The following is a 17,706-nucleotide window of genomic DNA, read 5'->3' on the forward strand; positions in this document are numbered from 1 at the left end:
CTCAGAATCTCCATCTTTGGATATCTATGTCTGTCTATGTCTCAGAATCTTGTTCTCTGTGTCTGTACTGTAATTATCTTTTCCTCCAACTGAACTGTATCCTGCTGGAAAACATGAACCTTTTAGTATTCTCCTTGGTATCCCCAGTGACCCGCACACAGCCTGGAATATGACTCTCACATGTTTATGCTTGAATGAAGTCTTTTTCTGCGGATTAAGGAAAACTCTCAATCTCCTGTCCACCTACTCCCCCGCGGAGTTGGCCGCCTGCCCAGACAACAGCTAGAGGGTTAGGCGGAGTGTGTGGTTGGTACTGAGATTCTGCAATCCGGTTCTTTCTCCAGGTGAAATAACACGGGACACACCATGAGGAGGCCTCGCCCTCTCCGCTGGGGACGCTTGCAGCAGACGCCACGCCCCGAAGACTTGCTCCGCGGCCCGCCCCCTCGCCCTCCCCACCGCCCTCCTCCGCCTCAGCCAATCAGCGCCCGCCTGCCCGTCCCGCCCTCGGAGAGTTCGGAGCAAGATGGCTGCGGCATGTCGGGGAGTCAAGGTAGTGGGGTCTTCGCTCCTCCTGGCTGCTCCGCCATGCCAACTGGGACCACGCGGCCATGGATCTGGGGGGAAGAGCTCGGTGCCGGGCGAAAGGGTCACATTTATGTAGGCCTGGTAGTGCGGCGGTTGGGCTCGGGAGGTGAAGGTCAACTCTCCGCGGCACATGTGTGTGGGGTGACTGGGTGGGCTCTCTGGGGGTGAGACACCAGAGGCCCTGTCCTGAAGGAGAGGAAACACAACTGGGTCACACCGCCGTCGCCGAAGCCTGGAGAACACAGGAACTTCCGTCGCAGAAGCCTGGAGAACAGGCAGATGAAAGGGTGGGGGTGGTCTCACGGTGTACCGTTGACTGATCTTTCTTCACAGGGCCTGGTTGCTCTAATAACCGGAGGAGCCTCTGGTCTAGGTCTGGCCACAGCAGAGCGACTGGTGGGGCAAGGGGCCACTGCTGTGCTTGTAGACCTGCCCAACTCTGATGGGGAGGTCCAAGCCAATAAGTTAGGGAAGAGCTGCGCCTTTGCCCCAGCTGATGTAAGTGTGGGTATGAGGTCACCAAAACCGACCTGGGAACCCGTGGGGTCCTCCTTCCCTAAGGGTGCTATCTGTGTGGTTGATGGACCTATCTTCTTGTCCCTCTTGGCCTGAGCCATCCGTCCAGCACTGTGGGAGCACCTACAATAAGGAATGTACAAAGCCTGGATCCACAGCGGTGGGGATGGGAATTGGATATATCAGAATCTCCCGGAGGGGGTATGGATAGTTTGAAAATGCATATTGTGCCCTGTAATTTTATATTTACAAAGTTGAAAAACTTTTCAAAAAACAAACTACAGAAAGTAAAAACTGGATGAAATCACCTTAGCAGGTAGAGGTATAAAAAAGCTAGTTTATCATCATATCAATAATTCTTGAAACTGCTCTGGCCCACAGAAATCTCCAGGGGTATGTGAATTTATCAAAAGAGGGTATAGGTTTGAAAACAGTTTTGAGCACTATGGCACCTAACATTTTCGCTTTTGCCCCACTCTCATGTTTTCTTTTGGCCTCCTCCTTGCTTACACGAGTTACTCAGAGACTAGACCTGTTCTTCCCTTGCCCAGGTTTAGTGGTGTGTGTGTGTGCCGGGAGATGAATACCTTCTCCACCTCTCCCTTTGAAGGTGACCTCAGAGAAGGACGTGCAAGCAGCCCTGACTCTAGCAAAAGAAAAATTTGGCCGTGTGGATGTGGCAGTCAACTGTGCAGGCATTGCAGTGGCCATGAAGACATACAACTTAAAGAAGAATCAGGCCCATTCCTTGGAGGATTTCCAGCGAGTTCTTAATGTAAGGTCTCGAGGTTCCCCAGTGGTGTGAGTAAAAGGTATTTGGCTCTGAGTGCCTCCAAAGCTTTTAGGGGACAAGAGGTCCTACAGCATGTCTCTGCTGGTCTTTCAGGTGAATCTCCTAGGCACCTTCAATGTGATCCGCCTGGTGGCCAGTGAGATGAGCCAGAACGAACCAGACCAGGGAGGCCAACGTGGGGTCATCATCAACACTGCCAGCGTGGCTGCCTTTGAGGGCCAGGTGTGTGGGCAAGGGCAAGATTTGTGCCTCCTTGGTGACTTACTAGGGCCCTTCCATGTATGACTTCTACTCCTTCTCCAGGTTGGACAAGCTGCATACTCTGCTTCCAAGGGGGGCATAGTGGGCATGACCCTGCCCATTGCTCGGGATCTGGCTCCCATGGGCATCCGAGTGATGACCATTGCTCCAGGTAGAGGTTTTCCCTCCCTGCCACACCTGGGATTGGGTAGGATTTATGGGCAATTGAGAGGGGAGACTATATACTAGCTCAGGAGCAAGAGCCTTCCATTTCTGGGCATCGGGAAGTACCATAGGTAGAGCTGAGGTGAAGAAGGACCAGGTAAGTGTGAAAGGAAGGGTGGGCCTCTGACTCTGACTGTCTTGTCTAGGCCTGTTTGGCACCCCGCTGCTCACCACCCTCCCAGAAAAAGTACGCAACTTCTTAGCCAGCCAGGTGCCCTTCCCCAGTCGACTGGGTGATCCCGCTGAGTATGCTCATCTGGTACAAGCTATCATTGAGAACCCATTCATCAATGGAGAGGTCATCCGGCTGGATGGGGCCATTCGCATGCAGCCTTGAAGGGAGAGGGCAGAGAAAACACACGCTCTTCATTCCTTGCTTCCCTTGGAGTACTTTACAGCAACCTGGGAGGAAGTCCCACAGCCATCTTGTAACTGCCTAGCTATCACACCCCGTGCCTAATAAAGTCTCTGTTTCTCACATGGAGGGCATAACACTGTGTGCTGGGGAAACTGGCATGGAGAAGAAAGGTGAATGGGTGAAGACTGACAGGGTAAGATGCTCCAAGCCTGGGGTGGGGTGGGAAAGGCATTACCTCATACTTTTTGTGTCCCATGACAGCACATGGCCTTGATTTTAGTGAATAACTTTATTACCTAGGGTCAAAGGTGTAGGGATAGTGGGAGAAGGGGTTGGGGGAGGGGGCCTGCAGCATTCTCCTGACTCCCAGCCTTCATGAGCTTGATGAGGGAGAAGAGAGATGAGCATCTTGGGTTCAGCGGCTGCTGGTGTTGAACTGTAGGTGGTACTGGGCTGTAGGTTGATTGGTATAGATTATAGAATTCAGATAATTCTGCCTGTGAAAGAAGTACAGAGGCGTCAGAGGCATCAGCTGTTGAGCTCTCCCTCTCTCCCTAAGCCTTCCCATCCCTCCCTCAGCATTCATCCACATTGCCACTCCCTAGAACTCACTGGGCATTTTGCTCCTTAGCCAGCTGCTGATTGAAGGAGCCCAGCCCCCTTCGAAATTCAGCACAAAGTTCCCTCTCCTGCTCCTCTAGCTCCATTGCTGCCTGGGCCAGGTGCAAGGCCTGGCTCTCCCATTTGGCATCCAGTGCTTGGTCGGCTTGATCCTGTGCCTCCTTTTCACGGCGTTGCACCTCCTGGACTTTCCTGATGGCAGCTCTCTGCTCTGGAGTCATGCCCTTCCAACAATAGGGCAGGACCCGGTGGGGAGCCACAGGGTTCTGGGCAACCTGTGGGTTCTCGGTCAGTAGGTCACTGGTGATCTGGTTCTGGATCTCCATGAGGCTGGCCTCCTGTTCGTGCTGACGCTCACGGCGCTGCCGCTCAGCCAGTTCTGCTGCCTGGTGGGGCCCCAAATATGAGCATGAGGGTACCCAACTTCAGGGAACTCTCAAGTCACAGGGAAGGGGAAGACATTGCCCTACTCTCCTCCATCTCTGGGAGAAAAGGAATAGCTCTTGCCTGGCCTTTAAATGACCTGACTGGGGGAGGGGTGGAATGGACAGGGAACTTCTTGTCCTCTGGAAACGCTTAGATGGAGGGGCTGGGGAAGTGAGGGTGATGTTCTGCTCTGAGGTCATCCTGAGTCTGGATGTGGGGAAGAGCATCTTCTCCACTAAGAGGGTCCTTAGGTGAAAATTGATGTCCTCAGGTAGATGAGAGGGCTGGTGTTGATTCAAGAAAGGTGGTGTGGGGGCGCCTGGGTGGCTCAGTGGGTTAAAGCCTCTGCCTTCTGCTCAGGTCATGATCTCAGGGTCCTGGGATCGAGCCCTGCATCGGGCTCTCTGCTCAGCAGGGAGACTGCTTCCTCCCTCTGTCTCTGCCTGCCTCTCTGCCTACTTATGATCCTGTCTATCAAATAAGTAAATAAAAATCTTTTTTTTTTTTTTTTTAAAAGGAAAGGTGGTGTGGGCAAAGGCATGGCTAAGTTCCCCATGACTTTGTTCAAGGGGTTGGGGAAAGCCCGATATACCGAATGGCCCAGGCCATACCTGGGCTTTGTTGGCATTGGCCATAGCAGACATCATGGCCACGCGACAGGACTCCTCTAGCTTGGCCAGCTGGGCAGCCCGCATGTCCACGGCAAGGCGCAGTTGGTCATTAAGCATATCTACACAGAGAAATATGGCCAGGGCACTATACTTGCCTGCTCTATTCCTGGTTCACTCATTCAGCCATTTGTTCAACAAGCTTGGAGGATGTGTGTATGTGTATGCTTGGGAGGGGAATGTCTTAATTGTAGGGATGTGGAAGGAGTTACTCTTTGGGCTTAGGGATAGCCAGAGTAGCAGCATCAAGGATTTCTCAGGTGCCTAAGTGAAAGATGCAGGGAGATGGACCAAGCAAGATCGTACCACCGTGTGGGAAGGGCAATGACAGGTGTATACAGGCATTATGAGAGCTTTCAGTGGTGGGTGAGAGGAAGGCTTCCAGGAGGAGGTGATCCTTGAAATGGGCATTGCATATAGAAAGGAAGAGGAAAGGGCATGCCAAGCCATGTTTTCATCTAGCCACACCAGTGTCCTTGCTGTTTGTAGATCATGTCAAATACTCCTGCCTCAGGGATTTGTAATGAACACTATTCTTGGCTCCTGCTCTCGCTTCCCCCAGGTCTTGCTCAGATATTGCCACCTTGGTGAGGCCTTTGCTGTGTCTCCTACCTAAAATTGCAACCTTCCTGTTCCCAACATTTATACCCCTTACCTGCTTCATTTTTCTTCCTACCATCTGTCACCATCCAATATACTCTACATTTCACTGATGTTGTCTCTTGCCTTTCTCTCTCCTCACTAGGAATTAGCCTTGGTCCAGGGATTTTGTTTGTTTTATTCACTCCCATGCCCAGAACCTAGATCAGAGCCTGGCACATAGTAGGTGCTCAATAAATATTTGTCAAATGAACAAGGGAAACCAAGAAACAGTATGGTCTGTATCTGAAACTACAAATAGTCTGCTCTTGCTGGACGATAAAATGCAAGTGGCTAGGGAGCTCTGCAGGGACCAGACTAAGGGCCAGAAACTTGCCCCAAAGGTGGTGGGGGAACATGGAAGGATTTTAAGCAAGGGGGCAACACAATTAGATTTGTATATTAGAAAGCTCCTCCCAGGGACCAGTATAGAATGCAGTCAGGCTGGTGGGAGACAGTGGAGGTAGGGAAGGCATCTTGGAGGACTCAAAGCAAGCCCCATATATAGAAGGTTGCATTAGCAGTATGTGATGAGAGTAAAGAAGAGAGAGATTTGGATGCTTCCTAGGGTCCTGGCTCAGGTGGCTGGGTACACAGTGTTGCCACCACTGGAAATAGAAGATCCAGAATGAAGAGCAGGCTAGGAAGCATGGATGTATTGTTTAGGAAGGCTGAATTGAAGGTGGTCAGCAGGCAGAGGTGGTGACATAGCAGCTGAAACCAGAACGAGGGCCAAGGGCACCTGAGGTGAGTGTGCAGGGGAGGGAAAGCAGTGTGCCAGGGACCAAGTCTCAAGAAGAAGGGTGTAAAGGAAAAGCCCACAAAGGACAGACACGGAGGGAATGGTCAGAGAGCTAAGGGCAGAATGGACTAGTACTGAAGCCAAGGAAGAGAGAGGCTCAGGAAGGATGTGATCAGAGTCAAGTGTAGCAAGAAAGGTCCAGGCAAGGAGTAAAGACTAGGAAAAAAACCTCTTATACTGGATAACACAAAGAATAGTGTCAGTGAAGTTGGGTGGGGAGAAAGGAGATCTCCCAGGGGGTTGAGGTGTGACTGGAAAGGAAGAAAAGACAGCAAACAGAAGCAGATTTTTCAATAAGTACGCTGTAAAGGAAGACAGCTATCGCACAGCACCTAGAGGAGTCACGGGGTGCAAGGAGGCTTTAATTTTTTTAAAGAGGGGTTAGACATAAGCATGTTTACAGCAGACACAGAAGGGACCAGGGGAAGGGGAAATGTTGAAAACACAAGGCAGGGGACACCTGAGAGAGCACAGCCTGGGGGCGGGTGGAGGGAGTGGCAGGGATCATGGGGTCCGCACTGAGTGCGTTATTTGCTCACCCTTTCCCACATTCCATCCAGGCTTAGCATTCTGTTCCTTTGCAAACTGTTCTCCTGCCTCGGGCCTCCAGATCTCTCCCTGTATCCCAGACTGGCTATGTACCCCCGCCTCCTCCTGGCTATAACAGTCTTCTATCTTACCTCCTTGTCTCTGGTCTTCCCCTCTAATCCAGTCCCCACAACAGCTGGCAAAGTTTCGTGTCTAAAACACAAATCATGTGGCCCCAATGGACAACACCCTCTCCGTCCCACAGCTCCTACCTCACTCATTAGAAGCTAAAGTCTGCACCATGGCCTGGAAGGCCTACTGGATCTGGCCCCTTCACCTCTCTGACCTCATTTCCTATCACTCTTCCCCTCAGTTGGTCTACTTCAGCTACTCAGTGGGGAATGGCAGCCCTACTGCCATTCCCCAAACATTCCAGACACCCTCTCTCCCTCCTGTGGGACTTTGTACTAGCTACTTCTTCTACTTGGACAGTTCTTCTCTTGATTGTTCACATTGCTCACTCCCTTGTCTTTAGATCTGTATTCAAAGGTTACCTCAGTGAGGTTTTCCTTATTTAAAATGGCAATTGTGCATCCCTCTTCCAAAGTCCCCATGTACCCTGTTTCATGCTTTATTTTTCTTCTGAGCAACTATCTTAACCACCTTATACAGTTGACCCTTGAACAATGTGGGGCTTAGCCTACCAAATCTTAAAAAGAAGAAAAGGAAAAAAAAGAAAACCATAGGGGAGAGAAAATACGTTTATAGTATTACATTTATTTTTTAAAATCCACATATAAGTGGACCTGTGCAGTTCAAACTCATGTTGTTCAAGGGTTCACTGTGTATTTTACTATTTTACCTTGTTTATTGTCTGTCCCCAGGAGAGTGTGAACTCCACGACAGCAAGGATTTTTCTGTTTTGTTCACTGTGCCAGGCACAAAATAGGTAGCTAAATATAAACTGAATATCGAAATGGTCTTGTCACTCTGCTTAAAACCCTTAAATGGTTAACCACTGCCTATGCAATAAAGTCACAATTCCTTAGTTTGGTGTAGAAAACTCTTGCACGTCTTCTCTTCCTCCAAGCCCTCAACCCTAGGCTGCACGAACATGCATCCTAAACCCTTGGACCATTCACAGCCCCAGTTCTCTACCTCTTGCTTACCCCTCTGCCTAGAATGACTTTTTCTTGACCCTCTCCCTGACTTGGAAAAATTGTACCCAACTTTCCCAAATTGGTTTCTAACAGCTGACTTGTGCCACCCCCCTATCCTGCCTCCCTTTTCTTGTTAGAATTGACCACTCCCATACTGATGTTCCCTCCCTGTCCTATAAACTCTTCTGTCACAGTACCTGTCACAGCACCTACCAGTGTTAAAGCATAAATATTTTCTGATGAATGGCTTGTCCATATACCTTTCCTCTTTCTCTAAACTGATTTTCTAGAAGGGGTAATGGTTCCACGGGACCGTGGAGGGCAGGGTGCCTGTCTTGTTTACTTTGTTCTCTAATTGTTCATTCAACAATGATTTACTGAGCTCCTGACACTGTGGTAGGCACTGTATGAGGCAGCTGGGATACAGGAGTGGAAATGAGAGATGCGGTTTGCCTTTAATGAGCTGACATTTTGGAGAAAAGACAGACATCCCACAAATACTTCCCAAATCAGTGATATCTCTGATAAGCGGCAAACTGAACAAGATGCTGCAACGGGGATGACTTGCAAGGTGAGCAGTGCAAATAGATGAGATGATCCTTGCCCTCGAAGGGCTTACTCTAACAGAAGAGGAGGATGTGGTTGCACAGTGTCATGGTGATAGTAGCTCCTGTTACTGAGTACTGATGTTTGTGCTTTACATACAGTGTCTCATTTGATTCTCATATGAGCTCTGCGTGGCATGGATTATTATCCCCATCTTAAAGATGAGGAAGCTAAAGCACTGAGAAGAAAATTCATTTGCCTAAACCCAGTGGTAAGTGGCAGAGCGGATAGGTCTGTTTTCACTATGCTGCCTCCACATAATGGAGTTCCAGGCTGCCTGGGTACCAATGGCTACACTGTCGGTTACTGAAGGAGGTTGGGGAGTTTGGGGTCTGCTCAGTCTAACCTTTTGGCATCAGCTCTGTGGGGTAACTGGACCTCCCCACTCCCTGGGCCCTGATCCTGGCTGAGAAAAACTCCCTACCAGGCCTTAGGTCTCAGTGTGGAGGGCATAGCTACTTACCCGCGCACTTCTCATCATCCTGGACTTGCTGTTGCTCCTGCAGCTGCCTCTCCAGGCTGTATCTGAACTGCTCCTGCTGCATTTTCAGGCACATGGCCCTCTCCAGGTCCTCCCCAGCAAAGCACTGCAAGCTGGCTGGGCCACAGGGGGGCTCGCTGGGGCCAAGATAGGCTGGAAACTCCATCCAGAGTCGGCCAGGATCCCAAAGGTCAAATTCTTGCCGATTCTTAAGCTGCTGCTTTTGCTCCCGAAATTCCTGGACTTTCTTGTTCAGCCGACGTGTCCGTTCTGCCTCTTCCTTCTCTAGCATCTGGGCTACTAGATCATACTGTTCCTGGTAGGTACCTGGGGGTGGTAGGCAGGAACATGGAGAAGGCCCCGCCAGAGAGACCAAGCCCACTCAGCATGGCCTCTGCTCCCAAGGCCCATCTGGTTTGTCCCACCACATCCCAGGCCTCAGGCCCCACTCCAGGGCAGAACTGTCCTACCTCAGCCCACTCAGGCCCTTACACTATCCCTCTTGGCTTGCCCTTAGCTTTGAGATTTTACCATAAGCTGCTTCTTTGCTCTGCTCTGTTGCCTCTCGAAGCTTTCGCTCTTCCACTTGGCTGTTGAGGGCTTTGACATCCACCTGATCCCAAAGAAACAAGCTAAATCAGGGTAGGGGACCAACAGTGGGCCTTGAATACTTGAACACAAACTGCTCAGAACTTACCCGCTTCAGAATCCTCCTACAGATCCTCAGTACCTACTGGATAACGTTCTACCACCTGAACATGTTTTGTAAGCCCCTCACTGGTCTAGCCTCTGCCTCAGTCTCCAGCCTTATCTCAGTACCTTCTTCCTCTGCCCACCCTCAGAGCTCTGGGCTCAAAGTTTCCTGTGCATCTGACATTGTTTGGAACAAATAGCCTTTGCTCCAGCTGCTCCCTCCACTTGGAATTCTCTTTCTTCCTCTCTTAATCCAAACTCCTATTCATCCTTCACCACCACCTCAGGTCTCACCTTACTGATTCCTTAGGCAGGTACTACTCCCATAGAATCTAGGACCCACTGTTCACATTATATTGAGGTTTGCCTCTGTCAATGATCTCCTCCATCAGACTGTGAGCGCATTAAGGGCAGAGCCTGGGCCTTAGTCACCTTTGTGCCCTACTGCCCAACCCAGTTCTCTACCCAGAGTGGACCCTGAGGAAATGCTCGCCAACCGGATCTCAGTCACACCACACATCTCTCAGTCAACTACTTGTTTGTGTCAGGCACTGAGCCACCACCATATGTTAATATTCACTTTCACACTTCCTTTATTTAGCTTCATTTTACTGAGAAGGAGCCTGGAGCTCAGAGAAGATAGGTGACTCATTCAAAGGCCACAAATCTAGTAAACAGCAGACCTGGCCCTTGAACATAGGTATGAGGTCTTTTCCAGAATACCGAGCTGCATCTCCCCCCTCCGCCATCCACCTACCTGGCAATCTATTTTTTTCTTAAACTATCAATATTTTCTTTTATTTTGATTGTAATTCCTTTAAAACATTTCAAGATAGTGTAATAGGGAATGCAGTTTAGTGAAGAGTAAGTCCCTCCCATCTCAGATGCTCAGCCTAGTTAAGAGTTTCTTATGTGGCCTTCCAGACAGCATATAGGCATACACGATACCAAATATTCTTTAGACTTCTTTTGGTTTCATGTTACCTGTCTCTCGTAAACCAGGCCACTCAGCCCAGAGCTGACTGGCAGAGAGTCAGCTGTCACTGGCTTCTCTTCCCCACTCTTTGCCTGCATCCCCAGGCCCCTTCCTTCCCTCACCTGGGAGTGGATGCCTTCTCTCTGTCTCCTTCCTTTCCAGCTGGAGGGCCTGCTTAAATCAATGAGGGCTATAACAGACACTGCTACATTCCTCTCTGGGTGCAGGAGTGGGATGACTGCTGATCCTAAAAAAGCCCCCATTGCCTACTCACCCCCATGACTCGGGTCCGTACATTGAAGAATCGGCTCTGTCGCTCTTTTTCTCGATTTCTTCTAGCCTCGATGGCTGCCACCTCCTTGGGATCTGGGGACAGGTCTACCTTGTACATCTGGAGCAAGGGTGGGGTGGAATAGCCAATCAGTGCTGATCACCGTACTTGACTACACTCCCACTCCTATTCCTTTCTTCCTACAGCACCAGTAACACCAGTTATGGATTGCTACTGATTTTACTTCCTGATCTATCTCTGTCCTACATGTTTGCTGTCACCACCCTAATTCAGGCCTCACAATCAGGTGCCAGATACTATTTTCAGGAGCCTCAGTGGCTTCCCTTGCTCCAGTTTTACCCTCTCTACTCTTTTATCTGCACTACCAACGACAGTGATCTTTCTGAAAGCCAATCTGGCCATGGCACACCACAACTTAAAAACTTTAAAAGTGACAGGGCACCTGGCTGGCTCAGTCAGTGGAGCCTGCGACTCTCGATCTCACAGTTTTAAGTTCAAGCTCCATGTTGGGTGTAGAGATCACTCAAAAATAAAAAATCTTAAAAACAAAACCAAAAACCTTTAAAAGCAGCATTAGGGGTGTCTGGGTGGCTCAGTTGGTTAAGTGTCTGCCTTCAACTAAGGTCATGATCTCAGGGTCCTGGGATCCTGCCAGTGTCTGCTCCCTGCTCAGCAGGGAGTCTGCTTCTCCCTCTTCCTCCACCCTCCCAGCCCCTAATAAATACATAAAATCTTTAAAAAGTAAATAAAAGCTTTAAAGCAAATGGCTCCCCAGTGTTTATAATATAAAGTCTAACCCCTTTGGCCGATTTATGATCTACCCCTTGCTCATCTTTCCAAGTCTCAAGCTCATTTACAACTCCCCCCTGTTCATGTAATGCTCTGTTCGGTTTTCCCCATTCCAGTAGATGGCACCACTACTTCCCCTTTATTTGTCTTATTCTCTAATCACGTGAAAGGCTAGAGGGCTTACATTTGCCTGTGTTCTTTCACATTTTGGGAAAAGCCCACTTTTGGCAATGTGAGCCAGCCAAAACCACAGCCAAAAACACTTTTGCAAACATAAATCTGATCATGTCTCTCACCTGCTTAAAATCCTCCACTGGCTTCCCACTGCACTTAGAATCCGATCCAAACTCCTTACCATGGGTTTCGAGATCCGGCTCCTGCACACCCTTCCAATTCATCCTACATCACAGTCTCCCTCACTTACAGTCCTCCAGGCACACTGGCCTCCTATCAAGTCCTCCAACACAACAACTGTTCCCATCTCAGGGCCTTTGTACATGGTGTTTCTTTGTTCGGAATACCATTCCTCAACTCCTCCTATAGCTAGTTTCAGTCCTTTATCTTTTTTTTTTAAAGATTATTTATTTATTTCAGAGAGAGAGAGAGAGAGAGCATGAGAAGGGGAGGATCAGAGGGAGAAGCAGACTTCCCACCAAGTAGGGAGCCCGATGTGGACCTGATCCCGGGACTCCAGGACCATGACCCTAGCTGAAGGCAGTCGCTCAACCAACTGAGCCACCCAGGTGCCCACTATTTACTGTTTTTTAAAATTTAAATTCAATGAACATATAATGTATTATTGGTTTCAGAGGTAAAGGTCAGTGATTCGTCAGTCATATATAACCCTCAGTGCTCATTACATCTGGTGCCCTCTTTAATGTCCATCATTCAGTTACCGTACCCCCAACCCCCTGATCCTTTAAAAAAAAATTTGTGACTGAAATATTTGACGTATAGAGCAAAATATATATAACCCATATGCAAGTTAAGAAGCATGATAGGACACCCATGAACCAACTCCCCAACTTAAGAAATAGAACTTGATTGGGGCGCCTGGGTGGCTCAGTGGGTTACAGCCTTTGCCTTCGGCTCAGATCATGATCCCAGGGTCCTGGGATCCAGCCCCGCATGGGGCTCTCTGCTCAGCAGGGAGCCTGCTTCCCTTCCTCTCTCTGCCTGCCTCTCTGCCTACTTGTGATCTCTGTCAAATAAATAAATAAAATCTTAAAAAAAAATAGAACTTGATCAATATTATCAAGTGTCTTGTGTCTTTTCTCCTTCATCCTTACCCTAAGAGATAACCACTGTGTGAATGTTCACATTTGCTTAACTCATAGGCATTAATATACTATTTATGAACTGAGGGTTTACTGGGAGGGAGGGAGGTAGGGGGGTGGGGTAACTGGATGATGTAATGGGCACTGGGTATTATGTAAGACTGATGAATCACTGACATCTACCTCTGAAACCAATATTATATGTTAATTGAATTTAAATTAAAAAAATAAATAAATGTAAAAAAAAACAAAGAAAATATACTGTGTATGTATAGGACTCCCTGGACAATATTTTGAAACATTTTCTTGTTTTGGAACTTCATAATGTATTATGTAGTACGCATTTTTCTTCATCGTACTTTTTTTCGCATATGTTCATTCTATCATTTAGGAAATATTTATGGAGTGCCTACTGTTAGACACTCCTTTAAGCAGCTGGGAGACATCAAAGAATGAAACTGAAGAGAATCTGAGTCTTTGTGGAGATTACTTTTTAGCGGGGTCAGAGAGACAATAAACAGTACATTAGAGTTTGTAAGAAGATGGTAAGTGCTATGGGGAAAAATATAGAGCAGAATAAAGGGACTTGGAAGCACCAAGGAAATGGGGAAGGTTGCAATTTTCAATGTGGAAACCAGGGAAGGCATAATTGAAAAGGTAATATTGGGGCAAATACTTGAAGGTGAAGGAGTCACCCAGGCAAATATCCAGGAAGAGAACACTCCAGGCAGAGGAACAAGTACAAAGGCCTTAAGGTGGACACAAAAGGCACACATTCAGGGGAACAACAGGGAGGCAAGTGAGTGGAGGAAAGGTAGGTAGGAAAAGGTATTAAAGAGATAATAGGGGGGACAGAGCATGTAGGACTTTAAAGGCTGTGGCTTTTACTCTGAGAGTAATGGCAGCCACTGGAGGATTTTGAGCATGGGAATGATGGCTGCTATGTGAATAGACTGGTGTCCAATAGACTGGCTACTGTGTGAATAGACTGAGGGGACCAGAGGCAAGGCTAGAAGCAGGGAGACCAGACAGGAGGCTATTGCAGCTGTCCAGGCAAGAGATGATGGTGAATCATACCAGGTTAGTAGAAGCAGAGATCATGAGAAGTGGTCAGATTCTGGATATATTTTGAAGATAGAGCCAATAGGACTTCCTGAGGATCAGATGTGCAGTATGAAAACAGTATTAAGAATGATTTCAAAGATTTGAGCTGGGGCAATCAGAGGGATGGAGTTGCTATCAACTGAATAGTCTGTGTAGGGACAACAGTATGGGATGGGGTGGGGGGGAGGGTAGGATCAAGAGGTCAGTTTGGGAAGTGTTGAGTTGGAGAGGTCTATTACATAGCCACTGATAACAGACAGATGGTACAGTGAATTTTATTGTTAGTCCAAAAGATCTGCTGCTTCTCCCACCAGAAGGCTATACATCCGTATCTCATTGCCCTCAATCTTAGCCACGTGGTTGGTTTTGCCCTCTGCTGTGGGAGAATTGACATGTGACATTCCCAAACAGATCTAAGAGCCATGATATAATTGCCCTTCACCCCCTTTTACCTCTTCACTCTCTGCTATGAGACTGGCAGTGCCCAGCTAAGGGCTGCTCCTTCAGTCTTGGTTCTGGGATGATGACATAGAGCAGAGATGTAGCCAACCCACAACAGACAAGAAGCATGAGTGAGAATCCTTGTTTTTCTAAGCTGCTGAGATTTGGGGGTTGTCTGTAACCTGAGCATAATTTAGCTTATTTTGACTGATACAAAGGAATTTAAAGCTATAAAGCTGTAAGAGATCTGTAAGGGAGTAAGCATAGATGGTGGATAAGAATGCCCCAGGGAAGATGGGGAGAGGAGGAGGAGTCAGCACTGGAGACACAGGTGGAGTGTCGGTGAGGTGGGAGGAAACCCAGGAGTGTGGTGTCTGAGAAGCTTTTGGGAGAGAGCGAGCAACTGATGATATGTTAAAATGAGGATTGAGAACTGACAGGTTTAGTAATGGGAGGGATGCCAATGACCTTAACAGAAACATTTCTGGTGGGGTTGTGGGGATAAAAAGCTGACCGAAGTAAGCTCAAGAGAGACAAGGACTCTGCACAAACAACCCAGTTTTTTATTTTTTAACCGCAAAAGAGGGAGAAAGAGCCTGTATATTTAAAGAAATATATATACAGGTGGGAAAGTTTCTCTAGCAGATACCTAGGAGTGCAAGTGCTAATCACAGGGCATAAACGTACTTGACTTTACAAGATAATGTTGTTTTCCAAGGAGATTTTACCAATTTACACTTTCACCATAGTGTATAAAAACTCCAGTAGCTCCACATCCTCGGCAATACTTGGTATGGCAGATTTTAATTTTTGCCAATTGGTGAGTTTAAAATTATAATTACCAATTTTTATTGTAATTATCATTATTGCTAGTGAGATTGCACATGTGTGTTTTGACCATTTTTTATTACTCTTCTGTGAAGTGCTCATTGATACCTTTTGTTTATTTTTAAATCAAGTTGCTTGTCCTTTTCTTATTAATTTTAGGAGTTATGTATTTTACATACTAATCATTTCTTAGTTTAAATGTGGCAAAAAGGGGTACCTTGGTGGCTCAGTCTGTTAAGTCCCTGCCTTCAACTCAGGTTGTGATCCTAGGGGCCTGGGATTGAGCCCCAAGACGGGCTCTCTGCTCAGCACTGCTTCTCCCTTTTCCTCTCCCTCTGCCCCTCCCCGTGCCTGTGCTCTTGGGCACATGCTCCCGCACTCTCTCTCTGGCAAATAAATACATAAATAAATAAAATCTCAAAAAAAAGTGGTAAACACCTCCAATTTGTGAATTGTCTTTTCATTTCATTGTCTTTAAAATAATATTTATTTTTAAATATTTTACTTTTTTATTTGACAGGGAGAGAGACAGAACAAGCAGGGGGAGTGGAAAGCAGAGGGAGAGGGAGAAACATACTTCTGCTGAGCAAGGAGCCTAAATCAGGGCTCTGTCCCAGGACCCTGGGACCATAACCTGGGCTGAAGGCAGCCCCTTAACCAAGTGAGCCACCCAAGTGCCCCTATTTATTTAATTTTAAAGTAAGCTTTATGCCCAGTGTGGGGCCTGAACTCATGATTTTGAGATCAAGAGTCACATGCTCTACTGACTGAGCCAGCCAGGTGCCCCCTCACTTTATTATTATTTTATGGTAACAGTTGATACAGAAAAAGTATGGTTAATACTCATGTAAGTTATGAAGTAACTTACATGATATAACTTACTCATAAGTTATGAAGCACAACAAAATGAACACCTGTGAACCCTCTGCAGAAGCCAGAAAATAAAACATTATCAATACTCCAGAAGTTTTCTGTGTGCACCTACCCATTTTTTCACTTTCTTCATGCTGTAATTTGGATGAATTTAAATGTAGTCAAATTCAGTGATCCTTTCCTTTAAGCTTAGGAGTTTTCATTATTTAAGAAATCCCCTGAGGTCATATTCTACTGTATGTTGGAAAATGTCTAGAATTTGGCCTTTCTCATTTAAGTTTTTAATCCATTTAGAATTGCACTTTATATACAGTGTGAGAGGAAGGGATCCAATTTGATTTTTTTCCAAGTTCCATCTCATCTTTTTAAATGGAACACTAGTTCCTGTCAATTATAAGATTGCTGTCCCTTGGTCATTTTGTCCCCCTAGCCTGATTGTGACTGTTTTTCCCAGTTGAATTCATTTATGGTTCCTCTACTAGATACCATCAACCAAGCTTTCTTACATTCCTGGACTTCTCATTAGACTTTTAGACTCTCCCCAGTCTCCAAATGTCATTTTAAACCATTTTAAACCGTTTTAAACCTGGTTTCAGGAATGGCTGTGGCAACCACCAGATCCTTTCCACATCTAGGTCTAAGCACGAACTCCAGCCAACTCATTCCATTTGTCACCACAATATAAGGTCAGTGATGGTGAAGATGTGGTAGATATTTTAAGCTTCTTGGATTGCTAAGGCCATGACCTTGTAATGAGCAGGTAGTATAAGGAGATAGGGGGATAAAAGTATGAAGGAGAAGGATAGAAAATACGGAGAACAGAGAGGGGAAAGGGACTGCTGGGGCAGAGAGGGGGTGGGCAGGGGAGAGGCAGAAAAGGAAAGGGGAAGGAACCCAACAGGGTAGTAGTAGACAGGAATGGAGGACAGAGAGCAAGAGAAGGGGAAAGAGGAAAGCAAGGGAGGGGGCCAGAGTGGGATGGAGAGGAGGAAGTGGGGTGGGGATGAAGCATGAGGAAAGAGAAATAAAATGGTGAGAAAGGAAGGAGAATGGAGGTGGAGAGCAGTGGCTGAGGGACACTGACTGCCGGGGTTCACACAAAATACCTTGCTTAGCAACGATTGTCAATTTTGAAGCTCCTGGGTTGGATGGCTCAGGTCCAAGGCTATAGTTAGGCTACAGCAACAGTGTCTGAACTCTGCTTGGAGAAAAAGGAGGGAGGAAGGGGATAGAGGCTGTACCTATGGCCATAGCTTTCCCCAGCCCGTGACCCTGCCGCTCCAGAGTACCCTCAACTCCCTTCACACTCCATCCCCCTTTTCACCCCAGCCCCTTTCCCACCGCACCCCATCCCTACGCCCATTCCACTGCACTTCCAACCCTACTTTACCCTCAACTTGGTCTGAGCTCCCCTAACACCAAATCCTCCCGCCGGCCCCTCCTTCCCTTAGAGCCCTCGCTCCCGGGGGTCTTTCCAGTCCCCGACCCTGTTCTTGTTTGAACCTTGCAGCCGGCCAGGCTAAAGCCACAGCCAAGCTCCCACCTTCCTCTTGCCCTGGAGGGCATAACCCTGCTGTGACTTGTCTCAGCAAGCGTGGCCTCCAGTCCCGCCTGCTTCATCCGATCCCAAAAGGGGCAGCATCCTCCGTCGCTACCTCCTCTAAGGGTTGGTAGGCCGGGTCAGAGGTTTGCGTTGCCACGCAACAAGAAAGGGGGGCGGGACCCAAACTCCTGCTTTAAGCTCGTGCCCTGGCAACGGATCAACAAAACTTCCACGACACG

At 47.7% G+C, this 17,706-nt stretch overlaps 2 protein-coding genes across 6 annotated transcripts; one reads left to right on the plus strand and one right to left on the minus strand.

Annotated features, from left to right (window-relative positions):
* Positions 1–482: 482 nt before the first annotated feature.
* HSD17B10 (hydroxysteroid 17-beta dehydrogenase 10) lies at positions 483–2,842 on the plus strand. 2 transcript variants are annotated; one of them, XM_044234293.1, is made up of 6 exons: positions 483–553; positions 922–1,086; positions 1,715–1,879; positions 1,991–2,119; positions 2,201–2,309; positions 2,509–2,842. In XM_044234293.1, exons 1-6 carry the CDS (start codon positions 527–529, stop codon positions 2,697–2,699), a joined length of 786 nt encoding a protein of 261 aa, XP_044090228.1. In that variant the 5' UTR covers positions 483–526; the 3' UTR covers positions 2,700–2,842. The 2 variants fall into 2 exon arrangements, with proteins under 2 accessions (XP_044090228.1, XP_044090229.1); XM_044234294.1 differs by lacking the exon at positions 922–1,086 and having other exon boundaries at positions 487–553.
* Positions 2,843–2,990: 148 nt separating this feature from the next.
* RIBC1 (RIB43A domain with coiled-coils 1) lies at positions 2,991–17,704 on the minus strand. 4 transcript variants are annotated; one of them, XM_044235413.1, is made up of 8 exons: positions 17,580–17,704; positions 17,031–17,122; positions 10,595–10,711; positions 9,183–9,264; positions 8,634–8,978; positions 4,379–4,497; positions 3,333–3,727; positions 2,991–3,217 (listed from the first exon to the last, which is right to left on the minus strand). In XM_044235413.1, exons 3-8 carry the CDS (start codon positions 10,709–10,711, stop codon positions 3,136–3,138), a joined length of 1,140 nt encoding a protein of 379 aa, XP_044091348.1. In that variant the 5' UTR covers positions 17,031–17,122; positions 17,580–17,704; the 3' UTR covers positions 2,991–3,135. The 4 variants fall into 4 exon arrangements, with proteins under 4 accessions (XP_044091348.1, XP_044091347.1, XP_044091349.1 ...); XM_044235412.1 differs by having other exon boundaries at positions 17,468–17,704; XM_044235414.1 differs by lacking the exons at positions 17,031–17,122; positions 17,580–17,704 and adding an exon at positions 11,410–11,937.
* Between the last annotated feature and the right edge of the window lie 2 nt (positions 17,705–17,706).

The sequence above is a fragment of the Neovison vison genome, chromosome X, assembly GCF_020171115.1.
Source record: "Neovison vison isolate M4711 chromosome X, ASM_NN_V1, whole genome shotgun sequence".
NCBI classification, from domain to species: Eukaryota; Metazoa; Chordata; class Mammalia; order Carnivora; family Mustelidae; genus Neogale; species Neogale vison.